This window comes from Papaver somniferum, unplaced genomic scaffold (assembly GCF_003573695.1).
Source record: "Papaver somniferum cultivar HN1 unplaced genomic scaffold, ASM357369v1 unplaced-scaffold_84, whole genome shotgun sequence".
NCBI lineage: Eukaryota > Viridiplantae > Streptophyta > Magnoliopsida > Ranunculales > Papaveraceae > Papaver > Papaver somniferum.
Genome location: NW_020651415.1, coordinates 2,163,301 through 2,175,162, shown reverse-complemented (window position 1 = coordinate 2,175,162; position 11,862 = coordinate 2,163,301). Strand labels below are relative to the sequence as shown.

General features: G+C 37.3%; 3 protein-coding genes across 3 annotated transcripts; all 3 read right to left on the bottom strand.

Annotated features, from left to right (window-relative positions):
• Positions 1 to 1,943: 1,943 nt before the first annotated feature.
• LOC113345911 (probable disease resistance protein At1g12290) lies at positions 1,944 to 3,327 on the bottom strand. Its single transcript, XM_026589556.1, has 4 exons — positions 3,271 to 3,327; positions 3,097 to 3,176; positions 2,341 to 2,926; positions 1,944 to 2,258 (listed from the first exon to the last, which is right to left on the bottom strand). Exons 1-4 carry the CDS (start codon positions 3,325 to 3,327, stop codon positions 1,944 to 1,946), a joined length of 1,038 nt encoding a protein of 345 aa, XP_026445341.1.
• Positions 3,328 to 8,628: 5,301 nt separating this feature from the next.
• On the bottom strand, positions 8,629 to 9,318 carry LOC113345910. Its single transcript, XM_026589555.1, has one exon. It carries the CDS (start codon positions 9,316 to 9,318, stop codon positions 8,629 to 8,631), a length of 690 nt encoding a protein of 229 aa, XP_026445340.1.
• A 366-nt stretch (positions 9,319 to 9,684) lies between these two features.
• On the bottom strand, positions 9,685 to 11,238 carry LOC113345809 (accelerated cell death 11-like). The gene is made up of 4 exons (XM_026589477.1): positions 10,819 to 11,238; positions 10,501 to 10,685; positions 10,247 to 10,395; positions 9,685 to 10,012 (listed from the first exon to the last, which is right to left on the bottom strand). The coding sequence occupies exons 1-4, from the start codon at positions 10,993 to 10,995 to the stop codon at positions 9,906 to 9,908; spliced, it is 618 nt and encodes a 205-aa protein (XP_026445262.1). The 5' UTR covers positions 10,996 to 11,238; the 3' UTR covers positions 9,685 to 9,905.
• Positions 11,239 to 11,862: the final 624 nt, after the last annotated feature.

Genomic DNA, 11,862 nt, shown 5'->3' with positions numbered 1-11,862 from the left:
AAAAAAAACTAGGGAAGGACCGGAAGGTAACTGCAGGTGGATTATCACCTGACCATGTGTCGTTCCTGTTGAAAAAAAAAAGGTTTCACAAAGGATGAATGACACAGAGAAGAAAGTGTTGCACTCCAAAACTTTCAACGCTTGTATAAATTTCTTTTAGACAAATATTTCTACCCTCCCAATAACAATTGGCGATTACAACAGGTATGCGAAATATTGCCTTCAGGATACAATGAAAGCCCTGCAACGAAAACTGAATTCAAGGTTTGTACCCCTTGACTCAATCAAGAACACACAAAAAGATTTCTGATTTCTGATGATGCTTTTTGAAACAGAGAAAACAGATTAATTTTTCTTATGTGTTAAACGAAACTGGGAGAACCTATTTATAAAGGGTTTTGCACCTGTTGGGAATAGGTTTTTTTTTATTCGCCAACAGGTTTCTATTCACGAACCGTCAGGTTCCTTCATCAACAGACATCAATGGTGTCTTTTGGATTCGAAATTTTCGAACAGGCTTTTATCGGCCAAATAAAACCTTCAGTTCAAAAAATTCTTCCGGGGGCGTTGCCCCCTTGAAACCCCCACCAGGGGCGGTCTCCCCTGGACCCCCACGACTTGACATGTCAGGTCGACCACAGCCTGGGGGGCGATGCCCCCCAGGACCCCCCTTTGGTTAGCGGCGTTGAAAATATTCCAACAGTTCCAAAATCAGACACCTGAATGAATATTGCGTTTAGAATTTTCACTTAATGACAAGATTATTCTGAGATGCAATAGTTCTCCAACACTGATCCTAGAGTCCCGACAGTGAGCTCTTCCAAATGTTGGCCAACTTTGTTCACCTGAAATATTAGTGATGGTGGAACAGGGGACGTAAGAAAACTGTCACTAAGACCTTTTTGGGACGGCTTTTGGCCTCTTGATATGCTATTTGGCCGTCCCGAGAGGCCTCCATTTTTATTGTGTTATAAAAGCTACCTTTAACATGACCACGTTATGATAATAACACGGAAGCAACATAGAAGCTGGCATAATGTCGATTCTTAGTTGTTTCTCTTAGTGTAGACATCAAAGTGTTACTTCTTAGTTGGTCAATCAATGTCGATTCTTTTAAAAATATCGAGTTTGATGATTTTGTATTGTTACGAAAGTATTTTTAGTGCAAGCTCTCTAAGCACCTTGCTCAACTCTTCCTATATCTTTTGAGAGTAATCCTGGCACTCTTTCTTATTTATAATATCTTTGTCTTTTTTCAAAAAAGAAGCTGGTATAATGGAAAGATAATCAACCACAACATACAATAAACGCAATAGCAAAGAACAAAAAAAAAAAAAAAAATCACAAACTACCCTCAAGAAGCAACTAAAGGGTCGACATACTGAAAAGCAGTACTTAGATGAAGTAATGCTCCAATTTATGAAAAATGAAACATACAACAGCATTGATAATATCGCAAGAGGGTCGTTGAAATGTTGTCTCCCACTTAAATTTTCACAGGTTTAAATCGAGTCCCATTGAATTGTATAATCCATCCATTAATGTTATTGGTGATAACAGGTGCTGCCTCAATAATGGTTCTCAGATTATCTGCGCATGATTCCTCTGTCAAAATAAAATAACATATAAATAAATGCCATAATCTGAATGACTCAGCTGAGGCCCTAATTAGTTATGCTAAGTTGATCTCTTCATAAAAAATATGAACTTGACACTCGTAATAAATTAATTTGGTTTCTGGAAGTGTTCGTGAGATAATATTTTGTACATGACAAAAAGAATGCTTCGAACTAAAAAACGAAAGGAAAATTTATGAAGAAAAATTCAAAGCGTATACATACCATTTTCCTCCAAGTTAACAAGGAACTGTGCCTTGGAGGGAATTTTGGGTAGGAATCTAAATACTTTAGTCTTTAAGCCAGCTTCATGTTGTTTACCAAAAACTATTGAGTAAGCTTCCCATCCTTGGGAATCCATTGAGTTATCACCCCCTGCAATGTCCTGCCAAGCACAACAAGTGCTATTGGAAAACCATTACACTCCTTGACGATATCTCTAGCCACGGCAGAATATGGAACATCACCAACGTTCTTCATGAACAAATCCCATGATTCATCCTCTTTTATGGTCTTCACCTCAAAGCTCTCTTGAAATTTATGAGAACCACAAAATTTTTCAAGGATTCTTGTAGTGACAACTACTTTCAAGCCTTTGTTTTGTCCATAAGGTATTGCCCACATAGTGTAAGTTGAAATCCTCTGTCCATAGATCATCTAAGACAATGAGTACGCTTTGTTCCCTCATCAACCGAGCTGATAAAACCGATGCTCTTGTGGTTACATCCTCGATTTGTTTAATCGCTTCAAACTCTAACACATCTGCTATCTTAGCTTGTATCTTTTTCAATTCCACATTCTGAGATATAGTTACTATTACGACCACCTCATAAAGTCTATCATCTTTAACTTGGTTACAGATTTGATTAATCAACATTGTCTTTCCAATTACACCCGTTCCATATACCCGAAACAACGTAATATCGTCATTGCTCAGCGCTTTCATGAGTTCATCCGTAACAGACTGTCTTGATGGAAATGACTCAAAATCTGGATCTTTCGGAAGAAAATCTACACCATGAAGTGAACCTGCACCTGGAGAAACACTTGAAAAATTCCTTCCTTGGTGAATAAGTAAATCAATGATTTTTGTTTTTTCTTTTATCATTTTACCAACGCCAAAGCGACGATTAATGTTTTTGATTTGATCAAGATCTTGACCATTCACTAACGCCTCTAGTGTTTCATATCGTGCAACTTCTGTATCGACTTGTGCAAACCAATCCTCTACAAGTTGATAAACTGTTTCAAGATTTCTTTTGGCTGCTGTACACCTGCTTTGCCTACTCCCATGGATATTGACTGTACACCTGCTTTTAAGATGGCTATTGAGGAGTTTATCGAACAAACAACACCCTCAACACCACTTCAACACAAACCCAAACCCATTCGAGAAGAAATCCATACCACCCATACCTTTTCATAAAAATTATTCGCTCTTATTCAAACCTATCACAAGAGTTATGAGTCCATTAATCACTTTCTCTCCAAATTCTTTATCCTCTTCATAACCATTACCGCCTGTCTCTGTTCCATTCCCAAATCATCTTTTTCCTTCACCTATTCCCAGCAAGTCTAAACATCTCATTACCCAATACCCTATCTACTACAGCTCTAGCCAGTACAAGATTTTAATTCCCAACTGGGTTCTGACAGAGGTCCATAGATTATTCAAATTGGGAAGGAACCTCGGAATCGATTTCACAGCCATGCTTACTCATTCAACACAATATCTTGTTTCCAAAGTAACCAAAGATGGTCCTTTTCTAAAACCCATTATTAAACTCCTTGTTAAAAAATCTCATTCCAAGGATATTGTTGTGCAATCATTAATTGCCTTTGATGATGTACAGGATATAACTATTCACGAACCTAAATCCAAAGTCTTACCTTTACTGGGTCTAGTAGATTCTTTTATTGCTGATTTGATAATGGAAGAATCGTCTGGGGATTCTTCTTCTGTTTCACCTGCATTTCCTCCTGGTTTTGAACCCACATATGCTGAAGTAGTTGATGATGCGTGTTCTAGTCAAGAATCAATTAAGGAATGCATTCCACAGTTCATTTTGCATCATGATCTTCTCGACTTACCTCTTTAAGGGTGCTAGATTCACCTGGTCTAACGGTCAAACAAATCCAGTCATGTGCAGACTAGACAGATTCCTTATTTCTTATTCTTTCGAATCCCACTTCCCTTTTGTTTCCCAAAATGCAAAACACAGACCTACCTCAGATCACGTTCCCATTCTTTTAGATATTTCTGATCCTTCTTGGGGTCCTAGCCCTTTTAGGTTTGAAATAATATGGTTTATGGAGAATGGATTTCTACGATTGTTAGAAGATTGGTGGAAGTCTTTTTGTTTTGCAGGTACCCCTAGTACAGTCTTATGGTTGAAACTCAAGGCTTTGAAGGAGAAGTTGAAGTTATGGAACAAGTCAGTTTTTGGCCGTGTTAATACTAAACTCAATCTTATCTTGTCAGAAATTCAGGATATTGACTGTTTTGCTGATGATAACATTATATCTGAAGAGAAGATACAGGAGAAGATTAAACATAAAGCTGAGTTTGAAAGAGCAGCACAGATGGAAGAAACAACTTGGAAAATTAAGTCAAACACTAGATGGTTACAAGAGGGTGACAGGAATACTTCTTTTTTCATCAATCAGGCTACTGCAAAAAGAAGGTATAACAGAATCAGACAATTATACATTAGTAATCAACTTGTGGATGACAAAAGTAAGCTGATCACATTGTGGGGTTTTATAAGAGTCTATTTACAGAGGAGGAGATAATCAGACCTGACTCGGAGGGCATTGATTTTGACAAAATAAATGAAGTTGAATCCACTATTCTGGAGGCTAACTTCACAGAAGGGGAGGTTTGGCAGGCAATCCAAGAGTTAGGTAATGACAAGGCACCTGGGCCTGATGGCTATCCTGTCATGTTTTTCTCCAAATGTTAGAACCTCGTAAAAGCAGATATTATGGGTACCATTGAGGAATTCTGTGTCTCAGGTTGTATTGATAACAGACATAATTCCACTTTTATCACTCTTGTTCCAAAAAAGGATCATATTGAGACTATAAGAGATTGTAGACCTATCAGCCTCCTAACTAGTGTCTACAAGATCATATCGATGGTCCTTGCTTCAAGATTGAAACTGGTAATTCCCAAATTAATATCCCCAGTCCAAAGTGCTTATATTGAGGGTAGACAGATTGTTGATGGAATTCTCATTGCCAATGAGCTTGTGGATTCTAGAACCATAGATAAGAATCCTGGGATCATTTGCAAAATTGATCTTGAAAAAGCCTTTGATAGAGTGAATTGGAACTATTTGGAATCTGTGATGATAAAAATGGGTTTCAGTTCTAAGTTACGTAAGTTGCTCAGATTTTGTTATTCCACATCTTCATTCTCTGTTCTCATTAACAGGTCTCCTTTTGGTTTCTTCAGTAGTAGCAGAGGGGTCAAACAAGGCTGCCACTTTCACCATTTCTCTTTAACATTTCCATGGAAGGATTTTCCAGGTATTTCGATAAAGCAGCTCAGTCAAATTTATTTTCTGGATTTTCAGTTTCACCTGCAAGTATTATGGTGAATCACCTTCACTATGCGGATGATACTATTTTATTCTTGAATAATAACAAGGAAGAACTGCATAACTTATTCTCTGCTTTGCAATGTTTCGAATATATCTCTGGTTTGAAAGTTAACACTTCTAAAACTAGACTTGTGGATTGGTGATATTCCGAATTTGGATATTTGGGCTGAGGAATTTGGGTGTGTAACAGAAAGCCTCGTTTTAAGTATCTAGGTTTGCCTCTTGGAGATAAATCTAATACAAAATCTATATGGGATCCAATTCTGGTGAAGTTTGATTCTATATTATCCACCTTGAGAGAAGAAACTCTTACTAAAAGGGGGTAAGTTGGCCTTACTGAAGTGTGTTTTATCTTCCCTGCCATTATACTATTTCTCTTTGTTCAAAGCACCGGTGTCAATTATCAAGCAACTTGAAAAGAAAATGAGGGATTTCTTGTGGGAACATGTGGCTGGTTCGAAAACATCTCATCTCATTAACTGGAAATTGGTTCAAACATCTAAGGATAGAGGGGGTCTGGGTGTCTTAAATCTTGCTGTCATGAATCAGTGTTTATTATCTGTTAAGGCAGGTAGTGTGGTGTACCCTGGAATCTCTCAATCAACTCAGTCAAGTAACAAATCTGAAGACTCAACAACCAAGTCTGGTCAGCAACAATAAGATCCGACTAATAACATGGGATAGTTATCTTTATTTAGAATATCTTGTTATCTCAATGTACTTATCTCTAATATAAATAGAAGTGTTTCATCTCCACAAGTTCTGTGGAAGTCATTCCTCCAAAATACAAATTGGTTCAAACATCTAAGGATAGAGGGGGTCTGGGTGTCTTAAATCTTGCTGTCACGAATCAGTGTTTATTATCCAAGTGGTGTTGGAAATTTTGTTCTGAGAAGACACATGTATGGCGCAAAATCATTGCGGATAAACATGGAGATACGAAGTCTTTTGGGGTGCCAGGAAAAGTGGAGACCACTTACGGTATTTCTTGCTGGAAAAACATCGCAGAAACTGCCTCTCTTATCAGCTTCAATTCAACACTAGATATTCACTCGGGTAAGAAAATCTCATTCTGGTATGATTTCTGGACTGGACACGATAACCTAGGTAATTCTTTCAGCTCTCTCTTCAAGTAAGTACAAAAAAAATCTGCTGATATGATCTCTGATTCTGATAGTTGGAAATTTGATTTTAAATGTCATCTTAAAGCCACTGAAGTTGATCAATTATCTGATTTATTTGTTTTAATCGGTTCTACACCTCCTTCCCTTGATAACTTGGTTGATACACGAAGATGGAATGATTGTTCCGGTATCGTTACAGTAAAGTCACTCTATTTGAAATTAACGGTTGTTGAAGGTGTAGAAAACTTCCCCAGATCTTTTATATGGAAGCCTGCTATACCTCCTAAGATATCTTTCCTGTTGTGGAGTTTAGTTTATAACAAGCTAAACACAATCGATATTCTGGATAGGAAAGGAATACATCTCTATAACTCTTGTATTACGTGTGCGAACGTGGAAGAGTCGCAGGATCATCTTTTCTTACACTGTAAGATTGCCTGCAAGGTTTGGTGCATGCTGATGCCTATTATGAATTGGTCTTGGGTCTTTCTGAAATCTTTTAAAGATCTTGCACAGTGTTGGTTTCACACTGCTCTTTCGGCTAGTGGAAGAATACTATGGGATCTCATACCAGCTGTCATTGTGGGTACTTTATGGAGAGAACGGAATTGTCAAATTTTCGAGAGAAACTATGAGTTTAAGGTGGATTCAGACTTGGGTGATGAGGCTAAATGCATGGTTTTATCTTGGGCAGCTGCTAAAGGGTCCAGAATTCACATAAATTATGCTTACTCGGTTTCAAATTGGGATTCACTTTTTTCTGTAGTTTAGCCTTTCATTCTTTTTAAAGATAGTACTACTAATCTGTCGTGTTATAGGATTATTAGTGCAGTCTAGATCTAATCTACAATTATTTTTTTATTTCTATTCAAACCAAATTCACCTCCCTTTTCCATTAAAAAAGAGTATAGTGTCCACTCAAATTAGTGTAAGCAAATTTAGCTTTACTCCTCTCTTTCTCTATTCTTACATTTTGGTTTTCAATTGCGTTCCCATATTTTATAGCATGTGAGAGTAATTTTAGTTGTTTTAATTAATTTGATTTTAGTGGAGTTGTGACTGACTAATGTCTCAGTTACTCGCACTACTTTGAATACCAACTATCAACCCCTCCTTATTAAAATGTTGTTTGGTATTTTCACAGATAAAATTGCAACTCACCTATATTCAACGACGGGAAAGAAAATGATATATATATATTTCACCTATACCCAACAATCATATGCCATTTCATTTGACGGAGCTCTTGTCTAAGAAGGCTTACAGTACAACCCCAATAATTTTTGCCTATCGAAGACAGGGATTCTGTGCAAGGTATCTCTCTCTTTTCAGTGGTTCTTTATGAACCAAGTGAGCAGAGGGGCCACTTTTGGGCCTCACTATCTAAAACAACAGCGCAGCCAGCTGATTAGTTTCCATCAAAACTCTTTTGAAATCAAACCTCCGGATGGCTTCCGGAGAGACCATATCAGCAAGTTTTGAGTTCTTGTTTATGACAATCTTGTGTAAACTAGGGAAGGTAACTGCAAGTGGATTATCACCTGACCTTGTGTCGTTCCAAAATGAGACACCTGAATGAATATTGAGTTTATAATTTTCACTTAATTTTTTTTTTTTTTGACTTAAAAGGTTAAAATTTTATTAAAAAGAAAAAAAAAGATACAACAAAGGAATGCATCAAACAGTGCAGCAACAAGAGAGGTTACAAAAAACCAACCTCAGACCTAAAAGATAAAGAAAAGCCTACACCTTCGGCAGCCATAAAAACATTCACAAACACACTAGAAGAACATCTAGTACTTCTTCTTGATAGGGGTTCTTTTTACACGCCCCAATTTCTCATTGCTAGTAACTCCATTCCAAGCAAGCTTGGCAATTTCCTTTTCAGCGTTTGTAGATCTGTGCCTATCCACTATACCTTCAAGAATGTTCTCCACTGCATTTTCTTTTCCTCCTTGAGATATACCGAGAAGGTTACTAAAATTCTTCATCTTTTTTAAGTGTTGTTCTCTATTCATTTGCTTATAATGAGAAACATCCTCTAGAAGCTTCATTTTCTCCACCCTTGTCTCCTCCACATCTTTTTCATATTCCGATGCCTCACTAGAGTGATCACAGTCCTCCACATTCACTTGATTATCCTTGTTAAGTTCATCTTCTTGTATTGATTTTTCCAAGTTATCATCCATGATAGATTTATCTTTCAAAGAACTTTCCTCCCCATGTACCTTCTCAGATTCATTAGTATCTTGTATAGCAAGTTCTTCCATCCCAATTTCATTCTCACTTTGCAAAAGGCAGTTCAGAATTAAAGATGTTGTTTGGTATATCTTCTTCCCTTACACTTTCATATTCTTCAGACAAAGCTTCAAAAGAATTTGGGCTGCAAGTAGGAACTTGCATTGTATCTTGCTTTCTACCTGCAATCTTCTTTCTATTGGTGTAGGTTGTCCACTGCTTTGTAGAATCAACTGCATCCAACCGACTCTGACTCGCCACTACTTCTGTTTCAGTTGTTACCTTAGGAGCCAGAATTGCCATAGACATTTTCCCTCCATCTACATTACCATCTTCTACTCTAATTTCATAATCTTGAGATGTTTCATTCATAATAGGATTTGGTTCACCTGCCGTTGAAGGTGCAATAGGCATATGAACCCGGTTTTTTGTATGCTTAGGCTTTGAGTTAGAGCCGCAATTATGACTCAAATGACCAAAGCTTTTACAATGACAACATGAGGATGGTTTCCAGGAGTATTCTGCTCTCACTTTATACTTCTTATCATCTATTCGGAAAGGCAGCTTTGTTGGATATTTACGCTCAGCATCAATCTCTACACAGATTCTTGCAAAAGACATTCTTGTCTTCATTGCAGTTGGGGCATCTGTCATGATAAGTTTCCCCACAAGACTAGCAATCTTTGAAAAACCAGTAGCATTCCAGAGATGTAAAGGAACACCTCTTAAGATCATCCAAATAGAAACAGTTTTAATTGATTCAATTTGCTATTCTATAAAAGGAGTCCCAGGGCGAATCAGGAAGAGCTTACTAGAATTTTCACTTAATTACAAGATAATTCTGAGATGCAATAGTTCTCCAACACTGATCCTAGAGTGGAATCCTGACAGTGAGCCCTTCCAAATGTTGGACAACTTTGTTCGCCTGAAATATTAGTGATGGTAGAACAGTGGACGTAACAAAACCGTCACTAAGACCTTTTTGGGACGGCTTTTGGCCTGTTGGGATGCTATTTGGCCGTCCCGAGAGGCCTCCATTTTTGTTGTGTTATAAAAGCTATCTTTTAACATGACCACCAACGGTTATGATAATAACACGGAAGCAACGGAAATAGAAGCATAATGAAAAGATAATCAACGACGACATACAACAAACGCAATACCAAAAAAAAGTCCACAAACACACTCAAGAAGCAACCAAGGCACATACTGAAAAGCAGTACTTAGATGACGTAATTATCCAATATTTAATCAACGATACATAAAACAGCATTGATAATATCGTAAGAGGGTCGTTGAAATGTTGTCTCCCACTTAAATTTTCACAGGTTTAAATCGAGTCCCATTGAATTGTATAATCCATTAATGTTATTGGTGATAACAGGTGCTGCCTCAACAATGGTTCTCAGATTAGCTGCGCATGATTCCACTGTCAAAATAAAATAACATATAAATAAATAAATGTCATAATCTGAATGATTCAGCCGAGGCCCTAATGAATTATGCTAAGTTGATCTCTCATAAAAAAATATGAACTTAACACTCGTAGTTAGTAAAATTAATTTGGCCTATGGAAGTGTTTGTGAGATATATTATGTTTGTACATGAGAAAAAAGTTTAGAGAAAAATTCAAAGGGTATCTGAACTTCATGATAATACTTACCATTTTCCTCTAAGTTAACAAGGAACTGCGCCTTGGAGGGAATTTTGGGTAGGAATCTTAATACTTTAGTCTTTAAGCCAGGTTCATGTTGTTTACCAAAAACTATTGAGTAAGCTTCCCATCCTTGGGAGTCCATTGAATTATCTCCCCTGCAAGCAGCGGTACTCATGTAATTAATGTTTCACAGACGAATTTACATCACTAAGGCAGGCACATGAAAAGTTTGCTGTTAATATATAGAATTAAGAGCTTACTGATCATCGAAATCTGTATCTAAAATCATCTCAAACAAAACTTTCAGAACCTCAATAACTCTCTTGAGTCTGAGAAGATTTCTCGATGGACTTCCAGGATTCTGGACATTGTTTCGTTCAATGTCTGCCTCCAGCATTGATTTTAATGAACGAAACGATTCTGACGCTGCATTTATATTAGCAACCTGGTACAGGAGATAAAAAAACAAAACCTAATAAGAAACTTACATACTTTTTGTTTTTTTTGGACCGGCAAGAAACTTACATGCTTAATTTGTTAAGAAACGAAAGGGAAAGAGATCAGATCGGATCATTTACTTTAGGAGCAAAATCAGCTACTGCAAATCTGAAATGTGGACCTAAGTGTTCGACGAGAGAGGCAATATAAGAGCATGCTTGCGCAAAAGGTCTCACTTCCATTTCCATCCCTTGATTTACAGTGGCTGCTAGATCCCTGAAAGCTACGGACATTTTTCTCAAAAGAGTAGGAGCCATGATGCTAATTTGATAATAATGTCACGATTAAGGTTTCAACAACAGTCTATGCGCTGCAGGCTGGCTTGATGATATTATCCGTCTCTAGGAGAAGCAGGTACTTATTACAAATTTTAGGTTCCAACAGTTGGAATCACAAAAGTGATAGTTGAATGTATTCCATGGTAGGTGCGACTTGCTAGAGATAAAAAGAACGAAGACAAACACACCGACGACTATGACTGAAGCCAGGAATCGAAAGTCGTATATTGCAACAGAAAAAGAAAAAGAAAGAAGAGCAGTCTAGTTGGGATTATCTGTCAATCAAGAAACTTTTTGTTTTAAAGTATCAATTAAGATAATAATTGATGATGTTTGGTAACATTAACAATGTAATTTATTCCCTTCACCGTCTTGTCTGAGGTTAGATTTTTGTTTTTGTGTAGTAATGGTCTTAGGTTAGGTATGTGTATCCACCCATTCTCGAGTCAACTCTTGCGTCGCTGGCTAAACGAAAAAGCTATCGATGACAAAATATTAAACTAATTAAACTAAGCGCATGATTAGTGCTTATGTATTCGAAGGTCCGACCGATGGAACACCCAATTATTGGTGTGAAAATGGTGTCATGAAGTCAGTCAGCAGGTATAGGACTAGTTAAAAGGGAGGGGTGGTAATGTCCAGGGTTAGATCATTTCTGGTTCCGCACTTGCATGCAGTTCACTTTGGGTAGATCAGATCTACGTAGGAGTTGAGGTTGACAACAACCTCAACAAATCCGATAAGCTTCAATATTGTTTGATCCTCTCTTTATCTGATCAAATCAACTCAAACTATCTGGTTTCCCAATTTGTGTAAAATTATTTGAATGTGCACGGCCTATATTTG

Bases quoted from the DNA above. Each gene is read 5' to 3' on its own strand.
- LOC113345911 (XM_026589556.1), bottom strand. From the start codon at position 3,327: ATGGCTGTGAAATCGATTCCGAGGTTCCTTCCCAATTTGAATAATCTA. The intron at 3,177-3,270 runs GTCAGAACCCAG...TGCTGGGAATAG, and splicing joins TGAATAATCTATGGACCTCT to GTGAAGGAAAAAGATGATTT. The intron at 2,259-2,340 runs GTAACCACAAGA...ATCTATGGACAG, and splicing joins CGATTAAACAAATCGAGGAT to AGGATTTCAACTTACACTAT.
- LOC113345910 (XM_026589555.1), bottom strand. From the start codon at position 9,318: ATGATCTTAAGAGGTGTTCCTTTACATCTCTGGAATGCTACTGGTTTT.
- LOC113345809 (XM_026589477.1), bottom strand. From the start codon at position 10,995: ATGGCTCCTACTCTTTTGAGAAAAATGTCCGTAGCTTTCAGGGATCTA. The intron at 10,686-10,818 runs GTAAATGATCCG...CTCCTGTACCAG, and splicing joins TAGCTGATTTTGCTCCTAAA to GTTGCTAATATAAATGCAGC. The intron at 10,396-10,500 runs GTAAGCTCTTAA...CGCTGCTTGCAG, and splicing joins GATACAGATTTCGATGATCA to GGGAGATAATTCAATGGACT.